Source organism: Coccomyxa subellipsoidea (assembly GCF_000258705.1).
Source record: "Coccomyxa subellipsoidea C-169, whole genome shotgun sequence".
In the NCBI taxonomy this organism is placed as follows: Eukaryota; Viridiplantae; Chlorophyta; class Trebouxiophyceae; family Coccomyxaceae; genus Coccomyxa; species Coccomyxa subellipsoidea.
This window is the reverse complement of record NW_005178024.1, coordinates 37,910-65,068: the sequence shown is the minus strand read 5'-3', so window position 1 is coordinate 65,068 and position 27,159 is coordinate 37,910. Positions and strand designations below refer to the sequence as shown.

At 51.2% G+C, this 27,159-nt stretch overlaps 8 protein-coding genes across 8 annotated transcripts; 4 read left to right on the top strand and 4 right to left on the bottom strand.

Moving 5' to 3' along the window:
* Window positions 1-233: 233 nt before the first annotated feature.
* On the top strand, window positions 234-3,398 carry COCSUDRAFT_67818 (hypothetical protein). Its single transcript, XM_005643746.1, has 8 exons — window positions 234-568; window positions 672-900; window positions 1,018-1,080; window positions 1,210-1,463; window positions 1,723-1,848; window positions 1,975-2,164; window positions 2,275-2,528; window positions 2,741-3,398. The coding sequence occupies exons 2-8, from the start codon at window positions 675-677 to the stop codon at window positions 3,023-3,025; spliced, it is 1,398 nt and encodes a 465-aa protein (XP_005643803.1). The 5' UTR covers window positions 234-568; window positions 672-674; the 3' UTR covers window positions 3,026-3,398.
* Window positions 3,399-3,946: 548 nt separating this feature from the next.
* Window positions 3,947-4,996, bottom strand: COCSUDRAFT_38187 (hypothetical protein; the record flags this gene model as incomplete). Its single annotated transcript, XM_005643745.1, has 4 exons — window positions 3,947-4,036; window positions 4,251-4,352; window positions 4,616-4,723; window positions 4,967-4,996. The coding sequence occupies 4 exons, from the start codon at window positions 4,994-4,996 to the stop codon at window positions 3,947-3,949; spliced, it is 330 nt and encodes a 109-aa protein (XP_005643802.1).
* A 995-nt stretch (window positions 4,997-5,991) lies between these two features.
* COCSUDRAFT_19778 (HAD-like protein) lies at window positions 5,992-8,394 on the bottom strand (the record flags this gene model as incomplete). The annotated part of the gene is made up of 7 exons (XM_005643744.1): window positions 5,992-6,168; window positions 6,571-6,708; window positions 6,968-7,116; window positions 7,600-7,719; window positions 7,867-7,937; window positions 8,087-8,186; window positions 8,283-8,394. 7 exons carry the CDS (start codon window positions 8,392-8,394, stop codon window positions 5,992-5,994), a joined length of 867 nt encoding a protein of 288 aa, XP_005643801.1.
* Window positions 8,395-8,917: 523 nt separating this feature from the next.
* Window positions 8,918-13,035, top strand: COCSUDRAFT_31152 (RNA-binding domain-containing protein; the record flags this gene model as incomplete). The annotated part of the gene is made up of 9 exons (XM_005643743.1): window positions 8,918-9,213; window positions 9,493-9,687; window positions 10,034-10,147; window positions 10,504-10,641; window positions 10,895-11,025; window positions 11,355-11,472; window positions 11,766-11,873; window positions 12,264-12,353; window positions 12,643-13,035. The coding sequence occupies exons 1-9, from the start codon at window positions 9,169-9,171 to the stop codon at window positions 13,033-13,035; spliced, it is 1,332 nt and encodes a 443-aa protein (XP_005643800.1). The 5' UTR covers window positions 8,918-9,168.
* A 2,155-nt stretch (window positions 13,036-15,190) lies between these two features.
* Window positions 15,191-16,771, bottom strand: COCSUDRAFT_34249 (hypothetical protein). Its single transcript, XM_005643742.1, has 4 exons — window positions 16,613-16,771; window positions 16,101-16,154; window positions 15,888-15,979; window positions 15,191-15,586 (listed from the first exon to the last, which is right to left on the bottom strand). Exons 1-4 carry the CDS (start codon window positions 16,730-16,732, stop codon window positions 15,571-15,573), a joined length of 282 nt encoding a protein of 93 aa, XP_005643799.1. The 5' UTR covers window positions 16,733-16,771; the 3' UTR covers window positions 15,191-15,570.
* Window positions 16,772-18,497: 1,726 nt separating this feature from the next.
* Window positions 18,498-19,393, top strand: COCSUDRAFT_19702 (thioredoxin M; the record flags this gene model as incomplete). The annotated part of the gene is made up of 3 exons (XM_005643741.1): window positions 18,498-18,632; window positions 18,892-18,981; window positions 19,259-19,393. 3 exons carry the CDS (start codon window positions 18,498-18,500, stop codon window positions 19,391-19,393), a joined length of 360 nt encoding a protein of 119 aa, XP_005643798.1.
* Window positions 19,394-19,672: 279 nt separating this feature from the next.
* Window positions 19,673-20,486, top strand: COCSUDRAFT_34247 (hypothetical protein). Its single transcript, XM_005643740.1, has one exon. The coding sequence runs from the start codon at window positions 19,683-19,685 to the stop codon at window positions 19,977-19,979; it is 297 nt and encodes a 98-aa protein (XP_005643797.1). The 5' UTR covers window positions 19,673-19,682; the 3' UTR covers window positions 19,980-20,486.
* Window positions 20,487-23,705: 3,219 nt separating this feature from the next.
* COCSUDRAFT_58548 (acid protease) lies at window positions 23,706-27,008 on the bottom strand (the record flags this gene model as incomplete). Its single annotated transcript, XM_005643739.1, has 7 exons — window positions 23,706-23,867; window positions 24,216-24,359; window positions 24,613-24,748; window positions 25,166-25,377; window positions 25,729-25,899; window positions 26,307-26,462; window positions 26,838-27,008. The coding sequence occupies 7 exons, from the start codon at window positions 27,006-27,008 to the stop codon at window positions 23,706-23,708; spliced, it is 1,152 nt and encodes a 383-aa protein (XP_005643796.1).
* Between the last annotated feature and the right edge of the window lie 151 nt (window positions 27,009-27,159).

The following is a 27,159-nucleotide window of genomic DNA, read 5'->3' as shown; positions in this document are numbered from 1 at the left end:
CCTCTGTCAGAGGTCTGATATACAATTGCTTCTTATCCTTCTCGCCCTACGGCATGCTTCCACTTGGGCCGCGCCCACAACTTGAGCATGCAGCTGACCGAATTCAAAAAGGCTATAATCAATTGTTGAAGGCAGTGCAAACGCTATCAGGAACATTGTCTACCTGAATTAGTTCCCTGGAAGGATGTCCTGAAACCTTCCCAGCTCCTCTTTCTCTCATCCTCCAGGTGAGTCTCATTCTAAACGCTCTGCTTTGCAAGATTTGACCTCTGAAATTCTTCTCCAGCAGTGCTGACAAGGGGACTATGGTAATCGGGTTTATTGGAAGAATTTGAAGGATCATATCCAAAGAGATCCACTGTTCTAGGAGTGTGCTGTCCTTTCTTTAGCGGAGGTTTCCAAAATAAGGATACCTTGGTCGCATTGGGTGTATCGCTATTTGTACTTTCTGCCCGTGTTCCTCAGGAATTTTGATGTCGTGTACGCTTGCGACCTTACTCTCTCGTTCGTTGCTCATAACGTGCTTGGTGTGTAGTCAGAGGGTGGCATTGCTGGGATTCCTTATAAGGTAATTTCGATATGCTCGGTTGCACTTTAAGGTGTGTTTTGGGTCAAGCATGACGCTGAAAACCGTTCCTGGCCAGTGTCACTGAACAGTGTCCCTAGTGCAGGCAATGGCCTCTCAAGAGGATCTGAATCACCTGCGCAAACTCCTTCGCAGCAGGCTACCTGATGCTGACTATTCCCTCTTCAAAACGGAGCATCTGCAGCTCCTGGTAGAGAAAGGATACAACTCTACAGAAGTTCTCAAACTGGTCACAGTGAGTGATTTGCAAGGACCTCCCGGCGCAGCTCTGCCCCATCTTTGGGCGCGAATATTGATCAAAGCTTTCCAGCCAGGTGCTCTTCTATTGTGTGTGATGCGCAGCTACCATTTTACCACTACTGCTATGCTGGGATTGGGATGTTTTCAAGTCACTTTTGAGGACTGCTAAGGTAGCATGCCATGTGCTGCAGATTCTGGGCGAAGTGCTGAGTCATCACCAAGCGCAGACCCCTTCTGGCCCGACCCTCCAACAGGTTCACCTCCCCATAGACTGAACTTCATGACATCATCTCTCGCATCCTTGCCATGACATTGTGTGGTCTGTGATCCTCCCTAGGTGTGGCATAAGTCATTTTCTCATGTAATGAAATACTTCTTCGCAGGTCCTCCCAAGCACAACTTGGGCAGCTTAGCCGTACAAACACTGAAGGTGCATTCAGAGGATGGCGATACATGGGTGCTGTTGTTTCGTGACAAAGCGAGGGAGATATATGTGGATCCTGGCGGCAATGTGGAGGCCATCGAGCGGTGGCTGTGCAAAGGAGTGGAACACTGGTTTCGCCTGCCGCAGGACAACGCTGTGATACACCCTGGGGACGGACGGCCGGTGCTGCTGTTTCTGAGTGGCCTGAGGAAGGTAGTTGCATTGATCCACCTGAGACTGATCAGACCTCAGTAAGATCTAGGCACTCTATTGGCGCAAGCATGCACGCCCAATCGAAGCAAAAAGCGTGATAAAAGTCAGTGGAAGACCACATCCATGCTCGATCACTCAAAGTCACACGCGCAAATCACTCCAGGGCAAACCCCTCCTCTGCCCATATCAGGCCTGTGGCCTAGGCCTTATGATTTATGGTGTTGGGTTCTTTCTGATCACCTATGCGTTTGCCATGCAGACGGGCAAGAGCTTCACCCTCGGTACCATCTTGCCATCAGTCATCGCGCAACATGAGCGTTTTGGCGTCGGGAAGCCATGCGAGCCGCTTGTCTTGTTCTTGAATGGCCGTTCCCTCGCACGGGCAGTAAAGCACCTGCCCTCCCTTTTCATTTCACTCTTGCAACCGCTCGAATCTCGAGTTCACATCTCATCCCCCATGAAATCAACTTTAGGCAATGTGGCTGACGACAAGTTGTGTTGCTGGGTGCAGGGGAACGCACGAGAGCTCTTGCAAGAAATTTCAGGAACGCTGATAATGCAATTGGTAGACCTCAATGTCCCGGTTGATCCACTTAAGTGGAATCAGGCTTGCAGGAGCTGGGGCACTCGTGATTTTACATTGTCAGGAAGCATCATTGCTCTGCTGGAGGCCACAAGATGCCCTCTGCTCATCTTGTTTGGTCAGTTGCTTACACTTTGCGCTCCTAGATTTGTGTTGACTGATGGTGCCTCACTGACTCTGCAAGGACTGTATAGTCTCAGATCATAACATGTTGTGGGTGTCTTGCAGATGAGCTAGAGGCCATGTTGCTGCCTCTGTACTCGAACGATGCCGCCTTTGTCTTGGACATGCATCTGAAGCGGCTCCTTATTTACGGGCCCCGCCATGTCCTGTGGGCATTGACGGGCTACTCCAGGGGTTGTGTGTGGATTGCCCTTGAGAAAATAAGTACTATCGGGCAGGATTTGGTAGAGCACTGCTTGGAAGTGCACCTGCCAGCTTCCTACACGTCCCAGCACATGGAGCTGGTCTGGAGGGAACAAGTGCGTGCATGATGTTGCTGACTTTAGAATATATTGTCAAGTTTCACCACCTGTATGTTGCACACATTGTATCTGAAGTAAGTACAGAGCGAGGTATTCCTTTCTGCTGTCTTTTTGCAATCGCAATACTCACTAGGTCTTGTACATGTCTCCCTTCCTCTGATTTAAAAGTCTCATTTTCTGATCTGATGTGTCACTTTCCATCTCGACAGGTGGCACAGCGCGGACCCCTGCCGGAGGATATTTTCAAGGGCTCAGAGCCCACCCCCGCGTTCTTAGTCAATGCAATTAAGGCAGGTCAGAGCAGGACAGCGACTAACAGCAGCGCGCCTGTGCTGCCCAGTCAGAGCCAGCCCGGCGCAGCGCCACCCAAGGCCAGCAGCGGCCTGAGGTTGACTGGACCGCCAAGTCGCCGCCGATCAGTCACGGCGCCACAAATATTTACACTCTCTGGCGGTTCCAAATCAGTGCGGCAAAGGGGGAGTGCGGTGGAATAAGACTCCGCCTGCAGTTGCTTTGCGGTCCTGGCAGTGGCGTTTGGTGTAGTTGGCTGAGTCTGGAGCTTTGTTGCTGCACAATGGAAGCAGTAGGCAGTTGGCAGGGAGCAGCAAGGCACAGCTGCTCTTGAGCAATTTACTTGTTGCCACCAGTCAATATGATACCCCCACACATTTTGGCTGGCTTGCATGGAAATGTGTGCGAAGGCTGAACGAAACATACTGTGCATCCTACACCACATGCCCAAGCATGTTGATGCAGATGTCATCAATGTTTGAAGCGATGTTTGAAGCGACCTTTGAAGCTCAGGGAGCATTTTGTAGGACAGAATCCTTAATGTTTGCTTCATCATTTAATCTATGACGTTATGTGAAACATGCCAGTAGTTACTTTCATGAAAGCCTGCTTTGTGCCCATAAACCATATCAACACATACATGCATGCACAGCGCATTTCTTATGGCAAGTTTATGGCTGCGCGATCCCTTTGATACTTTCGTTGCAGAGTCCATGCTTCAAGCGTAATGCATCATCAAGAGAACCTCCTAAGAGGCCTCTGAAGATTGCTGTCAATTCCACCACCTTAGCATCATATTCCCATGCACACAATTCTTGCTGGCCCCGCTTGACCCAGCTAAAATTTCTGCACCCGCTTAATCAGCATAAGAGTCCAAAAAGTACGAGCGGCTCTCAGCGAGTATTCTACATCAGGGTACATGTTATGTGCGGCACACTCAGTGCCCCACGGCGCATGCTCACATCTTGTGGTACAGTAAATACAAGGATCCCAACAAAGCTCCGCGGTGTCACCTTTCTTTAGCGTACGAGGCCCTGAAATGCGTTTTATTGTAGCAAAGACCCCAGAGATTTGTTAGTACACACCAAAGAATGTGCTCTTCAAGAGTGAGTGTGGGCAATGACTCATTGCGCCTGGCGCAGCAGCTGCCTCTTGGCTTCCTCCACTAGGCTGCCCTGCTCCGACTCCAAATCCTTGAGAGCGCGGGTCAACTCCTGCAAGTCACACCATGTCCACGTTCCTTAACATGCACCAGAATCACATACTTTTCCAGACTACTGCTAGGTGTTGGGGCTGCACAAATATCATGATGGACCCCAGTAAGCTTCAGATAGATGTCACATCTGCAACAAGGTGCTGTGATTTGGCGGTCTACCAACATGACTTATTCTAGCAAGCTGCCATGAGCAGTCAATCAAGCTGTCCCACCTTTTTTCTCCTGCTGGCCTTCCTGGACCACCTATGCTCTGCAAGAGCCTGCAGCTCAGCCCCTAGACGCTCTTGCTCTGCCATCAGAAACTCCAGCCTCACCTGCAGAATGCACAAGTCAGCCTATATCTGCTGCCAGCTGGATATTCCAAATAACATCACCTTTGGCCCGGCATTACCATGTACACTGTGAACACTGTGCGTGATTTGACCTTGTGCATGATCCGTTGTTTGCATCACTCCGCTTAGAAATGGCATTGATATGTGCCGCAGCAACATTTTAAAGCTGGAGAGGCGCTGTCCAAATTCGCATGGTGGCGTTTCCAAAATGCGTTGGCATGTCATTTTCAGGATGCGCGACTTGCCCGCAGTGGGTTGGGTGCATGGCTGAATGGTGCTGTGTTTGCTTGTGGCAGAGGGTAGGGTGAGCGATTGCCTTCAATGCCCCTCCCCAGCCAGGACTCTTCCTGCTCCTGCACAGAAACAACCCAAGCTGCCTCAAGAGCAAGGCACTCCCTCACTCCAACAGAACTTGTACACATAATGTCTTCGGCAGATGATCTGTGATCATTCGAAAGTGCCAGGCTTGTTGGAAACAACATGCTATGACTCACGCACCAAGCTATTCAGGCACATCGAGCTCTAACCTTGGATGCCAGATACAGATATTTGGATGTGAATGTATGCTAAATTAATTGGATGACGCAAGCACGCACCTTCGTCTCAAACAGAAGGGCAGTGACCATTCCAGCTGCTGCAGCTGCAACAGTGAAAGCAGCGAGATTCGGGGCACTGCTCCTGCCTTGACGATACGATCTCGAATGTTCTTGAGCTTGAAGGTAAGGATGTAGTTGCAAGGGGTTCGTCCTCTCGTTCCACCTGAGAACCTCCTGCACCAACGAGGACTCACATTATCTCATGCTAGTTTCAACCTGATGGATGGCTTAAAATCTTAAATGACAGATGATACCAACGATAAAAGCTCTGGGTCATCAATCGCACCCTCCCATCATCTTCTCTCCTCAACTCGCGGGCAATCCTTTCCATCGACATGTGCCTTCTTGAAAACAGCATCACTGAGAAGCCTGCTTGCTGAATGTTACAAAGCACGCCTCTTGTGAGCATCAGCGACTGCATGCTATCAAGCGAATGATGTCAAAGATGCAGCTATTATGTGAACGTTCTTTAGTTACATCATGCTGGGTTCCCAAAGTGTTCAGTCAGGATAGCACAAGCTTGCTTCTGGAATCTGAACAATATGTTCCCTTCCGAAATCTCATCCAGTCCTACTCATAAGCATTCAGTTCAGACGCGATGTCTTCAAGGCATGTTGATTGGGATTCAGCTCCTATTTTGGCACAATGGTGAGGATTTCTTAGTTCAATGCAACAGGGCAGACTCCTCGCCTTAGCTGTGATAGATTCCAGGTTTCATGCATGCTGCTCTGTCCTTCTTCTCCCGCAGCAGCCATTAATTTCCCCAATTGATCAAGTCATCTGATGCAATAGAAGAGGATCTAGATGAAGGTGCGCGCCACGGCGCCGGCGTGCGTCCCCGGGTCGGGGCCCCGAAGCGGGTTCATTGATGGTTTGAATGGCGTCGTGCATGTTCTGGAGCGCTCCTCTGCCAGTGCCAGCACTGCTTACATGGCGCCAGCATGATAACATGGCCTTTCTGGCAATGCTCACCCTGCTTATAATTTGTCAGATTCTCTGCAGTAATGTGCTCAGAGACTTTCGGCTCATGCAGGAGCCACAACTGCAATGCGGTCATCAAAGATAGGGCCGCCCCGAGACAGCACTGCGAGCGTGGCTTTATCTGCAAGACCCTCCAAGATGCGCTCTGCGCCATCAAAATCCTGGTCCCTTGTGGAGCTGGTGTAGGTGATTATGCAGCGCATGCCTGCGCCCAGGGCCGCCTGCAGACACCAGTGCACACAGCTCAGAGGAGAACTTAGATTTTGAATTCCAGACATCACCTTAAGCTCTGCTGAGCGCATCTTGGCACCTGCGTGACTTCTCTGGCGCTGGAGTTACAATGCTCAAAGAGCCGGCGATGCATGACAATCTGCACTCCCTGCCACATACCTCCCATGACAATCCACACTGCTTCCCTGACCCACGTTTTCTGCCAAATTCTGTCAAATTTTGCAACGGCCGATGCTGCTCCACCATAGATTGCTGTAATGCACAAACTGTGTGGCAGCCAAAAGCATGGTTTTAAGAAGGACAGCAGTGTTCTGGTCAGGTCTCTCGCTACAGGAAACCCTCTCATACGCACTGCAATGAAGCTGGAGACTTGTGATGGATTTGCTGCGCACCTTGAGGCCGATGGTGCTGTCCTCAACCACTAGGCATTCGCTGGGGTCCACACCCAATCGCTGCGCTGCAATGCGGTAAATTGATGGGTCAGGCTTCTTCTTCTCCACGTCATCCCCCGCCATGAACACATCCAAGCTCTGTGCAGAAGCAATGACACATCACAGAATTAGGCTCGAGCAAGCTGCACAAGCAGCCTCTTAGAAGGTCTGAGTGGCACCGCAAAATGCAGGTACCCATTAATTTGTCGCTGCACACGCAGCAGGCATGCATGATGCCTCCATCAGGTTGGTGGCCTCAGATTTCCACATCTGGCCACCTACAAATTCGGGCATAGGAAGGGCGTGAGGGTTTTTGACTCAAAAGAAGGTTCAAATTCACATCGCCGGGATTCCCCACCTGGAAGCGCTCTTTTCCGAGCAGGGATTCCAGGACGCATATGGCAGATGACTTGGTGGCGGCAGAGCAGACGCCGACCAGCAGCCCCTCAGCGCGTGCCTCATCCATCAGCCGCAGCACGCCCTCTCGCGCCGGCACCTCCCCACTCGCTGCACAAACCCAAGAATATGTATGTAATAAGTGGGCTTTTGGAAGGGGTATTGTAGGGGTTTACCCAGATGCTTGGATCTAACAACACCCGAAATGGTGGCGGCCGACAGCACTAGAGCTCGTCCGGCAAAGGCCTGCTTTTGAGCAACAGCTCTTCATGTGCAATCTCATGACTGACAAGTGTGCCAAAAGGCAAGTGTATGCTGCAGGCGCACAAGTGACGCAGCAAATCACAAGCTGGCTCTTGGTCAGCGTCCTCTATAGTATAGAGTCCATACTGAGCTACGGTCATTATACCCTGACCAACAATGCTTTCTGCAAGGTTCTTATGTAGGCACTTTCAGTCTGCTGCATGCATGGTGGGTCGCTGCCTCATGCTCTCATTATCGCGCCCCTCGCACTCACACCAGCTGCTCAAGGATGCACATCTACAGGCCAGGGTTATGCTGTTGGGACTCAGGACAAATGGTAGAGGGGCGTACAGACAATCTGCTGGTACTTGTCCGTCTTCCAGTCCTGCAGGGTGTCTATAAGCTGCGCCTTCTCCTCATCTGTCTCCGGTATCCGTTGCAGCACTGTGGATATTGGCCAGCCGTACTCACCTGCAACCTTGTCATTTATCCTCTAAGCTTGTCATTTTTTCAGACAGGCGCAGATCATTACCGTGTTGGCTGTGAGGCTGTCAAGACAGTTAGAACATGCAGCTGCATTTCAAATGTGGAGCACCGAGAAACAGGAGTGTGGCGCACCAAAGAACCACCTCATCTTGGGCTTCCCGCCGCCAATGCTATTTTGCAGTTTGTCATAAAACTCCTCGGACCTGCCGGCAGCAGAATGACTTTGTCCACTTATGTTGTGATAAAATTGTTTTGGTTCAGGGCTCAGTGCATGATCATTAGCAAGTCGTGTGGCTTCAAACTTTCGCTAAGCCAGCACGTGTACTGATGACACCAGGGCCTTGTCACTCACCAATTTGCGATTGATTCTTGCCCATTGCATTTGATCTGAAAGTGCTCAAATGCCGCATTGTAGGCTACCCTATGCAGATCTTCTGACAAAAGGATGACCCCTGCATTTTACACTGCAGCCCTCAGTAATCTTATAAGCCCAAGACAGTGATGTACACCAGCAAGTATTTCACACAAGATGGTGAGAACTATGTCACCGTCGCAGTCAAAGATGAGCGCTTTGAGACCTATGGTCTCAGCTGCTTCCACTGCTGTCGGTAAGCAGCTGGTGCTGTGCTGTATTCTTTCGGCCTTCCTCGTACCAGCCATGCTTCTCATCTGCTTTTGGTTATTCTGTGCGAATCTGGAGGAACACAATAGGTCCTCAGTTTGCTACAGATATTTGTGTTACTTCACATACTTAGATCAGGCTTATGCAGATCGCAGGATTACTTGGAGAAAGCTAGTAGTAAGATTGAAAATCATCACCTTGTTTGTTCATTTTTCTGATTGTAGGAAGTAATTCTGTTCCGAGAACAAGAAACACTCCTCACATGCCTTGCATCGAAACTCCCTATACATGCGTTCCTGACATGCTGCCTCACTGTACTGAAAGGCATGAAGGACATCTGAGGAGATTGAACGTGAGAGTGCAAATCGCACGCATTCACAATTTGTTGTGGCAGAAGACTAGTCCTCACGAGCAAGCAAGATTTCTGGTCCAAGATGGATTCAGCTCTATTCCTGTTTTGGCAACTGCGCAGGGGGTCGTGGAAGTATCGAACGTGGGCTGCAGCCTGCAGGCAGGGCTGCTGGTATCGCCATGGTATTCCCAAATGCATGTTGGTTCACGCTGTAAAGTGGAAATCTAGGCAATAGAAGTGAAGGTTCCGGGGACGCGCGGGGAATATACCCATCCTAAGGATTCCTCTGTTCTGGAGCTCACTCTCATCAAATTCTTCTGATCCGAGCTCGCTCCCGTACACCACAACTCCCGTAACGCGACACTTCATTCATAACCTGAACCGAAAATAATAAAGGAGTTGCTGGGCATTCCAAAGGGAACTAAGGTCACCTTTCCAACCCTCTGGGATAATCTGCAAGATGTCCGAGCAGCCTGTCCATAGGTTCTCCCAGCCACCGTCAAAGGCAAGTCTTACTTCCTCGTCCTTTCCTTGTAGTGGTGCAAACCGGCTCGACTGTGGCCTTGTCATCGTTACAGCTCAGAGTCCCACAGAGCAGATGTAGGACCATAATTTGCACGTAGGTTAATCCTCACAACACAAAGTGTCGCATTCCTTATCAATATCGCATTCCTTGCCCTGACAGTGACGATCATTTGATACTTCTCGCAATCCTGCCTTCGCAGCTTTCTGACAGTACCCAATACCTTTGACATCTACTTCACTTGCCACTCTTGTTTCACAGGTGCTCCACATACGAAATTTGCCCTACGAAACTACAGAAGAAGAGCTGAGAGAACTATGTTCCAACTTTGGCCCCATTGTGCAAACCAAGCTCAATGTGGGCACAAACAAGAACCAGGCCTTTGTGGAGTTCCCTGACATGAACATGGCCATCCAAATGGTCTCCTACTTTGCAAACGCCGCAGATCCAGCCAAGGTCAGCCACACATACACTCTTACCATTTCCTTACATTAGCTGAGTATTTTTATGTGGACTTTCATGAGTGTAGCAGGCACCGTCTTGCCTAGCTTACAGCAAAATTGCAAATGACATGCATGCATGCCTTGCTTAATATAAACTCATTGACGACACCATTTAGGTACAACTTGAGGCCCCACTGCATGAATCACAGAGTGTCATGCTTGTCACTGGCACAACATTTTCAGGAAGTTAAACCAATGCAATGCGCTGGTATCTGCACCATTTGCTCCACACACATTGAGGCTCATTGAGGTTTCCTGGGGCACAAAAAGTCACGCTGCGCAATGCATGCTGTTTGTAGGTTCGCGGCAAGACAGTGTACCTGCAGTACAGCACGCGGCAGGAAATTGTAAACTCCACTCGCAGCGCAGAGCAGGGAGGCAATGTCCTGCTTGTGTCCCTGGAAAACTTGGCGGTGAGTCAAAACATGTGCCAGTATGCACCCAATATTGTTGCACAATTTCCCTTCTCTTGGCGCGGGCCACATAATTGGGGGGATCCATACTAAGCCATAATTGGCAATGGCCGACACACAGCATGACGAAAGACGTGCTGCAGTGCGCGCAATAACGGCCTGGCAACCTCTTTTCCCTAACTGCCTTGGCGCTTTAAAAGTGGCTTAGTCACCTGCTGTATTATTACTGTGCCACTGTGCTGGGATGTGGTCGACATGACTGTCTGACCCTCTCCTCTGCCTTGCCTTCCCCACTCTGCCGTGGGGTGATGTAAGTTGCTGACTCGCTGCTGACTCACCAATTACTCTGCATGCAGCCGGACATGAATGTGACGCTGGACACGCTGCACCTGGTCTTCTCTGCATTTGGCCTGGTGCAGAAGATCGCCACCTTTGAGAAGGGCCAGGGGTTCCAGGCACTCGTGCAGTACGCTGATGCTGAGACAGCAGAGCAGGTGAAATGCACACTTGCTAACAGTGTTCGGACATGTCACTGGCGCATTCCGCTGCTGGCCTATGTCAATTCCGCGCCTGGGTGCTCACTCTGCTGCTGCATATTTTGCAGATCAGCTGATGTTAACAGCAGGTGTGGTGACAAGATGTGTCATGGGGCTGTGAACAGATGGCACACTGCTTTGCATGGCCCATTTGCAAAGCAATCCCGGCTGCATGCGCATGCGCATAACATGTGGCGGCACATGCGCGCAGGTGCGGCTGGCGCTGGACGGGCGCCACATCCCCAAGCACCTGCTGAACGACACGCCCAACCCACCCTCCCTCAAGATCACCTACTCCCAACACACCGACCTCAACGTCAAGTTCCAGTCCCACCGATCCAGGTCTTTTTCTAACTGCAATACCTTTGTGTCCAACGTAGTCAATGGAAGTCCTTGCGGTCCATCAGAATCTTAGAATCCAGGGTGTATCTTGAAGCTGGCAATCAGCCGTCTTCGGTATGCAAAGTTCAGAAGTAGCCTTGCTACTGGACGCCTTTGCGGGCAAAAGAACTCATGATGAAAATGCCAATGTCTGTTCATACCGACGAGCATCAGGAAATTGGGTCTATCGAATGAAATGTGGACTCGAGGCCATCTTAGCAGACCCAATAGGGATCGGCCAGGTTGCACGGATGGTGATGGCTGACTAATGGGTGACTACGCCATGACAGGGACTACACTAACCTGTACCTGCCGGCGGCGCCAGCTGGCGGCGACCCAAACTTGGCGCTCGGTATCCAGGCCCCCATCAGCGGCAACCCTCTTGAGGGAAATGTGCTGTTGTGCCAGGTAAGCACGTCGTCAATCCCCTGGGTTGCGACTTTTTACTTGTCAGCCGTGGGTGTGCCAATGTCTCGGAATGCACTGTCAGATGTGGACCTGTGAGGCGCTGCGGGCGCTCTATGTGATGTAGAGGTCCTCTCACATCATTCCATCTGACCCTGTATCTAGGAACATCAAGCAGCCATCACCCCTTTGCTGTGGCACTGTCATTTTTACTTGTTCTAGGAGCTGTGGTCCGCTTAGATTGCAGTGACATCTGTATGTTGCCTTGGTGTCTGACCCAATGTGTGCGCATGCAGATCGAGAACCAGGCCTACCCGGTCAATGTGGATGCGCTGAATACGGTGTTCTCTCCCTACGGCTTTGTGCAGAAGATCGCCATCTTTGACAAGAACGGACAGAGCCAGGTCCGTCGCCTGTTATCTCCCCTGCCGGGCCACATTTAATTGCTCCCCTGCGCCATAGTATGGAGATGCCTTTATGTATAGCAAGTCAAAATGCACCTCGAACCTTCAACAAGTATACAAGTCATCATTACAGTGATGCCTTAGCGCTCAGCTCTACTTCAATGCTACCAATCGAGCTGCAACAAGCATGCAAGTCGCTATTGCAAGGCTCAAGTGCGCAGCTGCATTCCAACACTACCAACCGAGCTACACACTTAGGAAACGTAGTACAGGCGACTCGCTTTCTTGTTGCAGAAGTCCAGTGGACTTCTCAAGGCATTGGGGAAGTGTAGGGGTGGGTGAGTGGAAGACTCGTGTTGGCATTGGCTGAGGTGGATTCAATGCATGCAGGCGCTGATTCAGTACCCGGACCCGCTCAGCGCCACCAATGCCAAGAGCGCACTGGAGGGCCACGCCATCTATGACGGCGGCTATAACAGGGTGCGCTTCCTTCATGTGTCACATCTGTAGATTCCACCAAGATCGATTGCTTCCTCAAATTGTGACCGAAGATGGGTGAATACTTCCCTGGAGAAAACTTTGGATGCATGCGAGCCCTGCAGATGGAAGGCATGCTGTTTGGGATTAGCATGCCATGAATGCCTGTCTGCGCCTCCACTGTAGTACTTTCTTATGCCTGAGACAACCCCCCATTTAGGGCAACCCTTTTGTATTCTGGGAGGTGCCTGCCAAGCATTGCTCACTGAGGTGTGGTGCAATTTGTGCGCAGTTGAAGATCAGCTACAGCGTGCACCGCAACCTCAATGTGAAGGCCAACAACGACCGCAGCTGCGACTACACGCTGCAGCCTGGCGCCCCCCAGGCCGCCACCCCCGACCACAGCTACCAGCAGGTTCCCCCCAGTCCCCCCGCGTCCCCACTTGCGCCGGTCTTTGTTTCTGTGCTGTGTCAGCATACAAGAACACGCCGATGTCTGCCTGATAGGACATTGCTGACACACCCCGCACTGACAACATCACCGCAAGTTGGGGCGTTGCTTAAGTCTGTGATCAGTGAATGTCATTCGGCTTTTTGTATTCTGCACTGTCTCTTCACTTTCCTTGTCATGCGAAATGTCCTTTTCAACACGGAGCTTCAAATGGACAACTCGCGTAATTGCTGACTTGGTGGCTTGTGATCATACAGAATGGAGCGAGCCAGGCGTATGGCGGCTATGCGGCGCCCGGGGCCGCCCCAGCTTACCATGCCCCCCAGCACGGCCACCATGGAGACCCTGTCATTGTCACAGGTGCGCTATAATCTCCCTCGAGTTGTAACTTTCAAGGGGAATTGTCATAGGACAGCCTTGCTGCAAGCTGTCTGGCTCTGGGAAATTCAGAGAGCACATAAATTTTCCTGCACACTAGAGTGCATAGAAGGAAGCGTGGGCTGCTAGAGGCATGCAACAAAACTCATGAGTGCCCAGACGGGTCAACAGGAAAGCATTGGGATGGCACCTTATATGACGAAAATCCAGCAACACTGCAGTTCGGTTTGAATTATGAAGTCGGCTGCTGGCAGGTCTGGAGTATGAGATTGCGCATGACAACATAGCCAAGCAGGCGCAGGCTGCGCTGGCGGCGGGTGCCCCCCCTCCCGGTGGCCACCGGGGCCCCCCGCCCGCCCAGTACGGCCACCCTGCCCCTGCGTACCCCCCGCAGGGTCCCCCCGCTCCAGTCTACCAGCCCCAGGTGCTTGGCTCTGCTGCTGCTGTTGGTTGCTGTTTCTCAGGCTCCAGGAATCTTGCATGTGAGTGACAATTGAAAGCTCATTTTCTTAATGTCCTGGTGCTGAGAACTACCTCGAAGAGTATCCAGGTGAAACGCAGCGACGCTCGCTATGATCGCGCACGTGTTCTGGATCCTTAGGCGAAACTCTTTGCTGATGCTGAATGGGGCACATGAATATGAAGAAACTTTAGTTTGGGGGGATCTGTATTTTTACACTGGATAGGTTGGAATGTTATACAAGGACAGAAAAAGAGAGTTGGGCGTGCTGTGGCAGGGTGCGCCTGCGCCGGTGTACCAGCAGCCGCCGCCACAGCAGCAGCCAGCTTACGGAGCGCCGCAGCAGGCGGCCCCCCAGTACGGAGCGCCACCGCAGCAGGGCGGGCCCCCCGCTTACGGGCAGCCGCAGCAGCAGGGCCCCCCGCAGCAGTATGGTGCCCCCGCCTACGGCCAGCCAGGTAATACTTCTGATCCTGCCTTCGCACCTCTCCCTGATCTGCCGAATTTTGATCTGGCAATGCAGCTTCCACATGTTGTCAGAGGAAGAAACATGTTCTTCACTAAAGCTTACCTGGAAACGCGGCAAGCACAGATTAGTTTTTCACTCTGCTCTGGAAAGATCAAGCGTTGGTCTGGACATATGAGTGTCCGCGTGTCCTGTACTTGTGAACTATTATCACTGGGTTGGCATCGATGTTAAAAGCAAGTTTCTGATGATAGGGCGCGCTCTGTGTTTGACCATTGAGTGGGTGGTTGGCCGATGCAGGTCCTGGAGGGATGCCTCCGCAGCAGCAGCAGCCGCCACCGCAGTACCAGCAGGCTCCACCGCAGGGGGGACCGCCCCCGCAGTACCAGGGGGCACTGCCACCCCAGTACCAGGCGCAGCCGCTGCAGCAGGGCCCCCCACAGGGGGGATACCAGCAGTACTGAGGGATGCGAGCTCCTTTTATGGCCCCATATGTGCAAGCATTTATCGCCTTGTGGCCTATTCTACTGCACTGCTGCAGTTGCGTGTTGCTTAGGCGTGCTGCTTGCCAATCTTTCATTCGCAGATTTTGTTCAATGTCCCAAACGGCTCAGCTTCGGGGGTTTGGGAATGCTTGAACATTCTTGGCGGGTATTTTATATGGAACGCAAGATCCTGTTGATGACTTTGGTTTTGCATGTGAGACGAGTGGTGTGTGGGTTGCACTGCTGACAGCTCTGCTGTGTGGGCTTTCAGACCTGGCAATTTTGTAGCTCCATACAGGTGTTGACATCACATTCACAGTGCATGCAGTTCCATATGGAGAGCGCCATTGCAGGCCAGGGACTTGGGAACTGGTTAGATTATGGTGTTTATGTCTCCTGTAAACGCAATTGTTCATCAACAGTCTTCTCAGGATGTGAGATTCTCCCACTCAGAGAACTTCTATGGTAACACATCCGAATCTATAGCCCAGTTTCAGCCTGGCGTGCCAGAGGTATGCAGCAGCACTGCTAAGCACGCAGCAATGCATTGATGGCTCTGTTGAAGGATGAACGCCTGGGCCCCAGTCAAGAGGTCTGCATCTGTACAGACAGCACTGCAGTGAATCGTCCCATAACAGCCCCTCACATGGTCATGACCAAGGCCAACGTACAAGAAGCTTGTGCCACACTCGGGGTCAGACAGTCAAAAGTAGACGAATATGCATGGCCACGGAAATTGGCAACTTATCTGTGCACACACTCAAGTCAATCTCTTAATAGTTCTGGTCACTCTAGAGGAAAGCCAGATCTGGCTTTCCGCTCACGCGGTTGTATCAGTCAAGTCACCAAAATTTTCTATCTCTTCTCCTCAGCACTGCGGTTCGCATTTGTGGTCGCGTGTGCCCAAAAAACCTCACATGTGGCCAAAATTGTGCTGGTGCCCAAAAGGGTATCCTGTAATCTGGAGCCGGACATCTCATCTAGTCCTCATACACCCTACATAATACACCAGCGATTCAGTTATATAAACACATGCCTGACACAAGGTCAAAGCACATGAAGCTACCTATGCTTCTTAGCGCTTTGGCAGCCAGGGATGTGAGCCATGCGCTGGGGTCCCGGCATGCATCATAACAATATCACGAATTGCATGCGCCATGAAGTTCTAGACGGCACTCGTGCGCCGCCTTACAGCATTCAAAGTTACAAGATGCGCCGGTGCATGCAGCAGACACAGCTTGCGCTGGTCGAAGTCAAAAGCTTATTTTTCCTGATTGAAAGTGTGGCTGTGTCCTACCTGCACTCGTCCGCCTCGGGGTTGTCATCACAGTACAGTTCCAGAGGGTCGGTGTACACGACTTCCTCCAGCTTCTGCGGCTGCTTCTGTTCCTGCTGTCAATCAGCACAGGGCATCTATTGGACGATGAGTAACACCATGAACGATGATCTAAGGCTGACCGCGCTTTGGTTTGTGGGCTGCTTTAGTTCAGCAGATCAAGGCAGGGCCCACCTCTGTATCAGCATCCTTGTCCTTGTCGTCCTGAGTTACCGTTTCCACAGCCTCCTGCAGAGACAAATCGTATGGCAAGAAATTCAGCATTGAGAGCTGTACATTTTGTCCAGCGTGCTGAATCTGCTGAAATGTGAGAGGAGCACTCTGGGGGTGCCATGCAAGATATCCTGCAAGCTGTCCCACTCTTTGTCCCATTACCGAGTCTCTAAGGCTGCTGAGTCTGTCAGGACGCCGTCAAGATTAAAAAGGGAGTTTCCTCACAATATATCACCAGGTTCAGATCAATGTCCAGTGGGGCGGTCTGTAGCACCCAAGACTGGAGTTTCAATGGCCCTTTCACACAATATGTATCCTTCGGTATGAGTGGTAACACGAAATAAATGCAGGAGCTGGGCGCTACGTTGTGGGCATTGCTTATCCGGACGCATGATCTGACGCGACATGAACAAGTGCAGGTAGCCTAGGACAGATAAGAAATGGACGGTTTTAAGTGAGCGCCATTGACGCACCTTCGGCTGGGCACGAAGGGCAGAGCGCTGAGCAGGCGGCACCCTGGCCACGGGCCTGGCCTGCAGTGCTGACGCGCGTGGAGCGACCACCCGGGTCCTTGCAAGGCCTGCTGACTGCATGGTGATCTGCATCCTGTTACTTGCACCCACTAACTCTCCTTATATACTGCACAAACCGATCCAGATAGCTCGTACTCTTGGTCACAAGCCGAGAGGAGATCAAATCGGGGAGTATGATGGGGTGAATGCACTTGGTGGCAGGCGGATCCAGGGCGCCACATCGATATGAGTACTGATGACAAAGCATTACGAGAAACACAATCGCAGCTGCAATCGAGCTGGTCGCACTAATATCTCCATTCGCGCGGGCAAACCAACCACAGGAAGATCTTCAGATTCACACAAGGGACGCATTGTTGTCTTGGGATTCAACATTAGCCAGCACAGCAGAGGCAGCGGCGGGCGAGTCCACAAGAGCTGTATCGGCATCACCGCGGGCGGGGAACAACACCGCGTCTTCTAGCCGGCCCTCAATCGCCGCAGTCCGCACCGGAGGCGTCTAGGACATCCAGGTGAGCTGTTGGAGCGTTTGCGGGCTATGCACCCTTCCGAGAGGGCACTTTGTACCGCCTCACCCCGTCCCCTGCAAATTGGGTTGCTGCGTGTCCCACGATCGGCCACGAGCGAGGAGTCGTAAGGTCTGCTTTGGTGGGCGTGTGCCGGTCAGAGCTAGGCAATAGGAGGGGGGTGCGTCTTGTGATGAGCTAATGCTCGACAGGCGGCCCCAAGGCGTTGCGCAGCAGGGTTATTTGTTTGTGTTTTGATTGCCGGTCTGTACTGGACAATGCTGTCGTGGCGCCACGGGTTTTGATTCAGCGAGGTTTCTCATGTATCTTTGCTTCGCTTGAATGTGGCCTGCCGCCGGGGAGATTTGCGTCCCCTGTGTTGCTGCAGTTTGGAGCTTTCATTGCAGCAGCCTCCTTGTTTGGCAGGTGTCTGAGCGCCGTGGATACACTTTGTGTGTGCTGCGGTCAACGTGGAATTCCTGCAATTTTATCGCTCATTTCTGCTAGAAAGCAAGCAGGCCGTGGTCTTTGCTGTCCAAGCTGTCCACTTCTGAAACATCAGCTCTCTCTTGTTCCTCCTGACTGGCTCCCATTGGTAGGTGAATCATCTAGGCAAAGATGGTCGTATGTATATGGCTTCGCAAAAAGGAACCTTTCTCTTTACTCCGGCTACTGAACCCCATTAGCTAGGCCGTCTTTGAGTCCCTTCCTGCCCCAGGTCCAGGCTTGTCGTGCTGAGCATGAATTTGTTTTGCGCAGAAGAAACTTTTCAGAGATGCTGCCCCTTCACCAGCAGCTCCAGCAGCCTATGTTGCCCTCATGCCCGCTGTCACACAGCCAGCTTTGGCAGACCGGCAGGCCACACCTGCGGCGCAGCTCCTTGAAATCAGCCATCCGGGCTCAGCAGCAGCCCTGGAAGGTCAAGACGCCTGCACCCGCCAGGTGTGTGGCTTGCTCTCTTCTCCCTGTAGGCTCGACACGGCGTTGCTCAGTGACATAGATGCCCTCGTGCTGCTCCTGCAAGGGTACATGACAGCACTTGCACAATGAGAGTCGCCACAGTAGGATCTTGGATCTGCTTGTGCTTGGCGGGTGTCTCATTCCTGTTGCATGAGCGTGGCTTTGGCTGCTGCCTGACATTAAGACACCTGGCCCTGTTTACAGCAGCCTGCTCGCCGCAATCCTGAGCAGGAGTGTGCTGGTGTGTCCAAGTATCTAGCAGCCTCCGCCTCTCTCCCCAGCAGGCTACTTCTGCTCAACATGCTCATTGCTCTATGCTTGTCACCAGGGGCACCAGCACAGTGGGGAGGTCAGCCACGATGGCAGTGGAGGCGGTGAAGACGCAGCAGTTCACCAGTTTTGAGGACATGGTGCGCTCCAGCAAGGTGCCCGTGCTCGTTGACTTCCACGCGCAGTGGTGCGGCCCCTGCAAGCTCATGGGCGACTCTCTTCGGGTGAGTCACCCTGCCTCACGGCATCCTTTCCATCTTTTCCACGCAGGCTGGTTGCGTTGTTGAATTATCTTCTGAGCTGGCAGTCCTTCCCCATGTTTGCTGTGCACAAGACTGTCTTGGTGTGTGTGCTGGGATGATGTATTGGTTAGCTTCCCAGAATGTTGTTCGTTGCGTACCTGCTAGTTCCGGGGGAGGACCTGCTGCCGAGTTGGGCATTATGCTGACAGCTTTCTGAGATGGATGAGTTTTCTGCGTTAAGGGCATCGCAGATGACATGGAGGGCAAGTTGAGCGTGGTGAAGATTGACACAGACAAGTACCCCAGCATTGCCTCGCGATACGGCATCAAGGTGCGCAACATTCTGCTCCGCATCCGTTTTGGGCCGGGCGAGTACAGAGACCCGCATCCTGGGATTGCTTCTAGGACAAATCTGTCGGGGGGTGGCAGAACTGCTGCAAATGCAAGTGTATAGTGTTCCGATCTTCAGACACATTGTCGGGTTCGGGCACAGAACATAGGCATGGTTGATCTGTACAACACATTAGTTTGTCTGATATCTTCAAGCTTGGTGAGTTTGCGGAATTCACATGCTGTAGTATTGACATGACAGAATTGTGCAACTGCAGTCACTCCCGACGCTGTTGCTATTCCGGGACGGCTGCGCGGTGGACAGAATAGAGGGCCTCATGCCAGAGGCCACCCTTGCGCAGCGGTTGAGATTTTACATCGGGCGAATGGACGTCAAGTTTGGCAGGCGCTGAGCCGGGATTTTATCTGGCGGTTGTTTGCATCAAGGCATCCCCAATAGCCTTGACAGGGCATGACCCCTTCGAGGCGTCTGCATTCTTACTAGCCACAAGAGGATGCAAGCAGTGCCAGCGGTATGATTTCTGGGAGTTCACACACAGGCTCATGGCGCCAGCAGAGGCGCTCAGCAAGAGGCACACCTTCAATTCAATCTAGTAGCTATTGCGCGCCTCTTGAATATTGGTTTGCAACTAACCCCTTATAATGATGTGCTTGAGCGTCAGCTGCAGCAAGCCACCCACAATGAAGAACTTTTGGTACAGCAAGAATTGTATAGTGTCGGCTCACGTAAGCATGTTCCAATCAAGACATCTGCTGTGGCACTTGGTGCCATGGATTTCCCATTCTGCACAAGTTGCGCCAATTTTGGGCCCAGGAACATGGCGACATGTGGCCCGTGAGCAGGCAATTTCAAAGACCTGGCGTCCTTTTTTGGGATTTCGCGATCGGCCATCCCCCATACTTTTGGGGCATAGAAAGCTGAGTGATTTTGTTTGCTATGGCTCGACAGTGGCAGGCTTGCATTGCTGCTGCATTTGAGGTCTGCTGGGCCGCATTGACAGTCCCTTACTGATTCCTTTCGTACTCGTATTGAAATGAACAACGGTAAAATCACTGCAGACATAAAATGGTGGCGGGTGGTGTTTCCTATATGACTTCGAAATCTGAATATTGGATCATTTGGGCTTAATGCTGTCCGGGGAGAAGTGCACAGGGTGCAAGATTCACCCCAGGAAATTGAAGTGATGACATGCCACTTTGATGGAGTGTGAGGGATTTTTGGCTCCAACAGTGTGTTGAAACCCTCTGGTGGGGGAGTTGTACAATCAGAGATATCACAGGTGTGCTTTACCGCCAGTTCTCTGGCGTTCTATAACTTAGATGGCATCTTTGGAGCAATAGCATGTCGATGGTGTGTTGACTGTAGGGTGACTTTGTGAGACTCTAGACCTACGACCCTGACGGTAATCACAACATGTGCGCATATGGAATCTACTTAAATCCATGCAATGAGCAGCTTGCTTGTCCTCTTTGTAATGAATTGGCATTGAAGATGAAAATTTTCACATCTGATTCGACAAGTGAACATGCATGACCTGCTATGGAAGAATGCATCGCATGCTAAATGTGTTCTGGAAAGGCAAGGTTTGCTCAAGGTAAGCCGTGGGCATTGGATTCGTCCAGGCTTTTTGGCAGATCTGAGCCTCTCTAGAGCAACTTTGTGCCATGAACAGACAAGCTGATTTGCACTGGCAATGCTGGCCCTGCAATTACCTTACAGAAGACATATGCACATGTCATGACATGTCCAAATCCAGACCTGAAGGAAGTACATGCAATCGACTGTTCAATATGATTTCAGGTGCATCCAAGAGCCTCAAACCCAAATGGCCCCAGGCGCGAAAGGCAAGGAATCTGGCATCTAAACTCTGCTGGGACGGGAGTATCCAATCGGGAGAATCCAAAGCCCCTTTACTGTAATGTACAAAGGAACCTACACTGATTGGGACAGCACAGCGGCCTGACATGTGCACCTACCTAAGGCTCGACAAACAGTGGACACATTCCCTTCACGAAGAAACCTTCATACAAGCTTCCAACATTGCTGAAACCAGCTGTGCTGACAGTGACACCCTCTCCTTACTCATTCCATCAACTACCAACGAGGCCAAGGAGGACTTCTGCTTTAGCAGACGCCACAAAAGCCATCTGCAGCAGCGCCTTCAAGACCCTATTTGTCCCATATAAATCTTACCTGACTGCACCACGCTTTGGCCAGTACAGCAGGTATTCCTCAGCCCACAGTTTTCTTTTGTGCAAATTCTGCAGCAGATGCCATCGGAAAGTGTCAACTTTCAAGCCACTGTATACCCCAGCAAGATGCAGACTGACCTGATCAAGACTGCCACCGAATGGGCTGCTCTTGCAACCAGGCAGACATTTGCTGCCTGCTGCAGGATCTGCATGGAATGACTACACCCCTTTGGACTGCGCTTTCTAACTCATTACTTGATAGATTTGATGCACAACACGTGCTGTATGTCTGGACAACTGACTCTGCATGGGGCTAGATGCTCCAGGAATTCATCGCCCCGTCTTCCTTGGGGTGGCGAAGAGATTGGAGGGCAGCAGATGCGGCGCCATGATGATTCCCATGAAGATTACAGCCTGCCATGGAAATGTGTGCGGGTCATTACTAATGCAGCTCTTTTCCTGTGCATGTGCTAGTCAGATAGTGAATATTGTGAATCTGGTGTTGCAAGCTCACAGAGCTCTCTGATGTGATCTCTAATACGGCTTCTTGCTTGATATGAGTAGAACGAACCTTTGCAAACACTCATGCATCATCAGATCTGCGCACATATGTTCAGCAGAGGGCAAGCATGACTGTTAACATTGAATTTGAAGATTGGGTGAAAAGGGCGCACCACTGACAGGGGTGCGGTGTATCTCAGTGCAGGCCACAGGGCCACAGTCAACCTGCACCGAACATATGCCATCACCCCTCACATTGCAACACAAAGGACATTGACATTATCAGGCAGGCAAGATACAGTGCAAGCATGCAAGAACATAATATGAGAGTACTCACGCGACGCCTGCACACAAGCCGCTGAAGGTAGCCAGAGGTGTGGCAATTGGCGCCGCTTTCCACCAGTCCTCCTTGCCCTTCAGCCACTGCAGCCTGTGTCACAACAGCCAGCTTGGTTTGAAATGGCTGGGGGATACCAACAGTTGCTCTGCCTGCCCTTGCAAAACTTTAGCTTGAAGGTACATCAAGCTATCCCACAGACTGGCCGTAGAATGTGCAGGGTGCTCGTATGCAATGCATATGATTTCGAGGTTGCTGCTGAATGGCTGTCAGACTCACCAGACTCTCAGGTACACGTTGAAGAGGAAGTTGACCACAAGGAATCCAATGCCAATCAACAAGCTCGACCTGCGCCTTCGTCACAATATTTAGATGATATTTTCTTCATTTTGTTTCCAGAACATCAGAAGGGGGTTCTTCACAAATACCAAGGACTCTGAGCCCACAAGTTGCAGCAAAAACATCGGTTTTCTATTGCTTTGCGTTCGCACCTTCTGATGCGTCTGTCATGTAGCAATAATTCTGGCAAACTGGAGTGCCCATCCCCGTAGATCGCTGCACTTACAGCACCGATCACCCACAAGGATGCCTCAACTTTGGCCCATATTCTCTGTTTCAGGGACGGTGGTGACTTGATTGGTTTCCTTTCTTCCTTTTCTGTCTTGTCCAAGGACTGAAGTGAATTAGAGGACGCCCCATTTTGTGTCTGCAGGGAACCTCCTTTGTTCTTCCCCATCGTAGCACGTGCGATCTAAGAACAGGTTGATGATGGCCACTCTGACCACGGTGACTGGTTCCCCTTCCTATGAAACATTTAACGTTTATATTGTGTTCATGCCTGCTGCAAAGCAACTAGAATCATCAATATGATAGTATCTGCTCACTGAAGATGTCTTTTGGCCACACAAGAAAGGCTTGATCGCATCCCTTGGCTCAAGAGCGGACAGATGGATGAGATCTCTTGAAAATCTTTAAGATGTACTGTGCTTCAACAAAGTCTTGCGTTCGTGTAATACATTATAGTTTTAAGAATTAAACGCCAAAAAGAACAATCGAAGGGAACGCCATTTGCCGACCTTTCCCATGGGCATGTCCTTTAGGAGACCAATTTGAGCCACTGCAAAGCCAGTGGAAGTACAGGTATCACTTTGAAACTTTACATGCCATTGCAAAATTTGCATGTTGCCCATGGGCTCGCACAGGAAAGGTATCGCCCCAATGCCCGCATGCAAAGCTTTCATGCCGAAACAAGGCCGCAAACAGCGCTAGCCTGTTCAAAACTTGCATTTCTAACTCGTCATTAAGCCTCAAGTCTATCTGACAGTGCCAGCACATGATAATTGGGCCTCGCCTACAGCAAAGTGATCTACAACACACCTGGCATCCTAATACAACACGTTACAGCTTGCCCGTCACCTTAGATCTATAGACTGCCGCAACACAATCAAACTACTAAAAAGCCTGAGGCTCAAGGAAGGAGTAGGGACTTGGGGACCTTCAGCACTAGCAGTTTTCTCTCGAGCAGCATGTGAGCAGTCTCCACAAGTTTGTATCCGCAAGCAGACCGTCTGTGACAATGACTGCATCAGTCAACATGATGTTGATATTCTCAGTTCAAACAACAGTTCACAGCATGCATGGCACCTAAGTTAAGCTTCCTGATTCCTTATAAGCTATGTGGAGGGCGCCAGGCCCACTCGGGAGCCATTGAAAGCGGCGCCAACACTGAAGACAGCGTAGTAGGAGCGCATGAAAGAGTTGCCCAGCACCAGGTACTGCTGAGTGCCTCCGCCCATCACCGCTGAGATGCAGTAGGCAGGGTCGTCCTCTGGGAGCTGCACATGCAAGCGCAAAATGGGATGCTCAGCCTTGATTGCCATATCTAGTATGGCACCCATGCACGCAGTAGACATGGGATGCCTGTCAATAGAAAGATGCACGCAAGCAGTCACATCACATCCATAAAAAGGTCATTGCCAAATGTCCTGAAGTTGTTGCAGAGGCGTCGGCCTCTCTGCTCTGTGATCCAAAGTATGGTGCATCTTAGGCAAGCAAACTTTGTCAGGTCGAAAGATGAGGGTGAAGTCGGTTTCGTGTAAACTTTTGTAAGGCTCAGCGCCAAATCGTGGTCCTCTTCTACTTTCAATATGACCAACATGCTGCTTATGCCGTGAACCAATCACCTGAAGGATGTACTGCTGGGGGCTGAGTGTGTAGTCAACGCTGTCGATGGTGAAGGTCAGGGGCGGCAGCGAGGGGACGGCTGCGCAGCCGCCAGTCACATTGTACAGGCCTGCCTCCTCCCAGAACACCATGCCGGGGATGGCCTGCACAGCAAAGTCCAAACATTCACAATCAAGGCGTTCGTACCGCCTTGACAGAACACAGAGACACATGCAGACATCAAAGAATGGAAGACGGTAGTTCTGCAGGACTCCTGAAATTTTTGAGTGATGCCATGTGGCAGCAAATACTGTTCTCTTGTAGCTGGACACTGCCTGGTTTGCCTCCTCCTGATCCTATTCGCATGGGTGGTGATTTGAAATTGCAGTGAAATTGAAGCTGAGATAGGCCACACACCTTATTGATGGTGTCTGCGTCCTGAGTGCTGGCAAAGATGAGAGATGCGCCGCTGTCAAGAATGACTCCCTTGGACTTCAGGCTTGAGACACCTTTCCCTGCCACCTTGATGCCTGACAGCTCCAGCTGCCAATACCTGGCAGCAGACAAAACTTGCTGTATCCTCTGCAGGAGAAAAAGGATATTCTGCAGAGTCCCAGTTGCAGAAACTGAAAGCACGTGCACAATCGATGCTGGGACTCTTGTCCATAACAAACTTAACAAACGATTATGTTCATGAGTGCTATCAAGGCGAGCTTTTGACAAACAACTGCAGATAGATTTCCCATGATTCTTGGGTGCTTGTACTTAATCCAAGAAACAACCATTGTAATGTAAGCAAATTGACCCTGGCTGGCGGTGGCGGGTATGAATACCGAGCGCCATGCCCACGATTGATTTGGTCTTGCTTGGATCTGGCGAGTCCATGAAGGGTTAGGATGTGTGGCAGCCTTCGGTAGGAGCAGCGTGTCATGATAATGAATGTAAGCAAATACAGGGGCGAAGGCGTCACCTTGTGCCAATGACTTGGTGGTACTGTAGCTCCCCACTGTACCTAGCAGGGTTGATGCCCCCGAGCAGCAGTTCTCCAGCAGGGAACACCCCCTCCCGGGTGTCCTTGTTGAGCCAGATGGAAAACTCTGGAGCGTCCAACAGCCTCTCCTGGAGCATGTTGAAGAAGGGCGGAGCCACCCCTTGTTTTGACAGTGCAGGAAAAGCCAGCCCCTGTGAGTCAGCAAAGCAGTTGATTAGCCCAGTTCCGCATTCTTGGCTGGCAGACACACATTGACTGGCAGTCACCGGTCAAGGGCCCTGAAAGGTACCTACACCAAGCTTGAGCTGGCTTGCATGCCTGCAATGGGAGCTGCATGTCTAAAGTCAGAGGGCAACACTGAAAGAGATCCCAGTACTTGTTGTGTTGCCCGTCTTTTGAGCACATACATTCTGATAAGTGGACCCCAAGGCCAGCCCGACCTCCAGGTGGGGCATCTTATAACAGGGCGTGCATCAGGTTTGCACATGCAAATACATGATCGTGATATATGGTGAAGATTAGACTGGAAAAGGGGGACGCACAAAGAGGCCGTCGCAGCTGGCGACAGCAAAAGTGATGGAGGCTTGGTCGGCCAGACCAAATCCCTGCCGCTCGATGTTAATCAGTGGCTCGGCCAGCTGCAGGGAGTCATACACCGTTGTCCCCTCCACTGCCCCCGTGCCATACTCTATGAAGAACACCCCATCTGTGCCCTGCAGTCCCACCATAACTCCTCATTCTCTGCAGGTTCCATTAGACCACCGTAAGGCAGTCCTACTCATTTCGAGTGAGGTTCAGCTGCCAGAGTATTTGAATGGCAGCTGCTTCTGTGTCCTTTTGGCTCTTTGTGAGCTGAATTTTGGGCAGTGGCTGGTATTTGGGTTTGGGTGCACGGCAGCTGTGCACAGTGCAAGCCTCAAGTCCTTGAAGTTTCAATGCAGAGAAAAGCGGTCAAATCCTTGCAGGGCAACCTTTTCCTCATCTCCGTTGCTTACTCTGCCTTGATATCTATAGTCCTCAGTTTTCTCTAAATAGGCCAGACCAAAAGTGTGGCAACACTGAACTTGAACGCAGGCGTAAACGTTAGAGACTTTGCTTTGAAAGTGCAGCAAGTCTTCACCTCAAATGTTGTTGAGTTGCGCTGTACATACTGTTGATGCGCTGCACAGCTGGCGCTCTGGCAGCTGTCAGAGGGCATCCACAGATCCGCACTGCCGGTGTCAAAGCATGCTGTGAAGTGCTGGGGCGGCGTGCCAATGCTGATGTTCCCATAGTACTGCAAGGAAAAGAATCAGGCACACTACTAAGAGCTCAGCTGGTAGCAGCAATAGATGTTTGAAGGCTGAAGTCACCAGGCGTACTGATGAGAGCTCAGCTTTACAAAGGTTGCTTGTCTCGTTGGAAGGAAAGCCTTTGCATATGACATGAGCCCCAGTGGGTGATAGTTGAAGGTTCTTCACAGGGGAAGTGCATGTGTGGAGCCATACTACGACACCTCAGCTCAATTGTCAAAACGATGATCGACGTGCAGAAGACAATGCTGATGTTGCAAGCAAGTTAGAGTATGGTATAGATTTAGGCTAAAGCTAGTTCGAGGCCTAGTTCATGGTCCAAGAGTAGGACAGCTGTCAATTTCTTCGAAGAGACTCACCGCGACATTCCTTCGGCGGGTCATCGATTTGGAGGCTGCAGTGTTGGCTATCCTGTGCAGAAGCACAGTGCCCCGCGCGCCTTCACCAATGCTGATGGATTCGAGGAAAATGGTCGTCCAGACGACAATCAAGATAGCCCTAACCTTGGACACATCTAGCGGCGGCCTCATGGCAATTTGAGACATCAATTTCCTTTATATAACCTCTCTATAGTGATCTGATTTCACTGGCTGACATGAACGTATTGACAAGCTCGTCTAAAACGATTCAGGCGACCTGATCGGACATGGCCATGTACTTTTCACTGATGACTTATCGCAG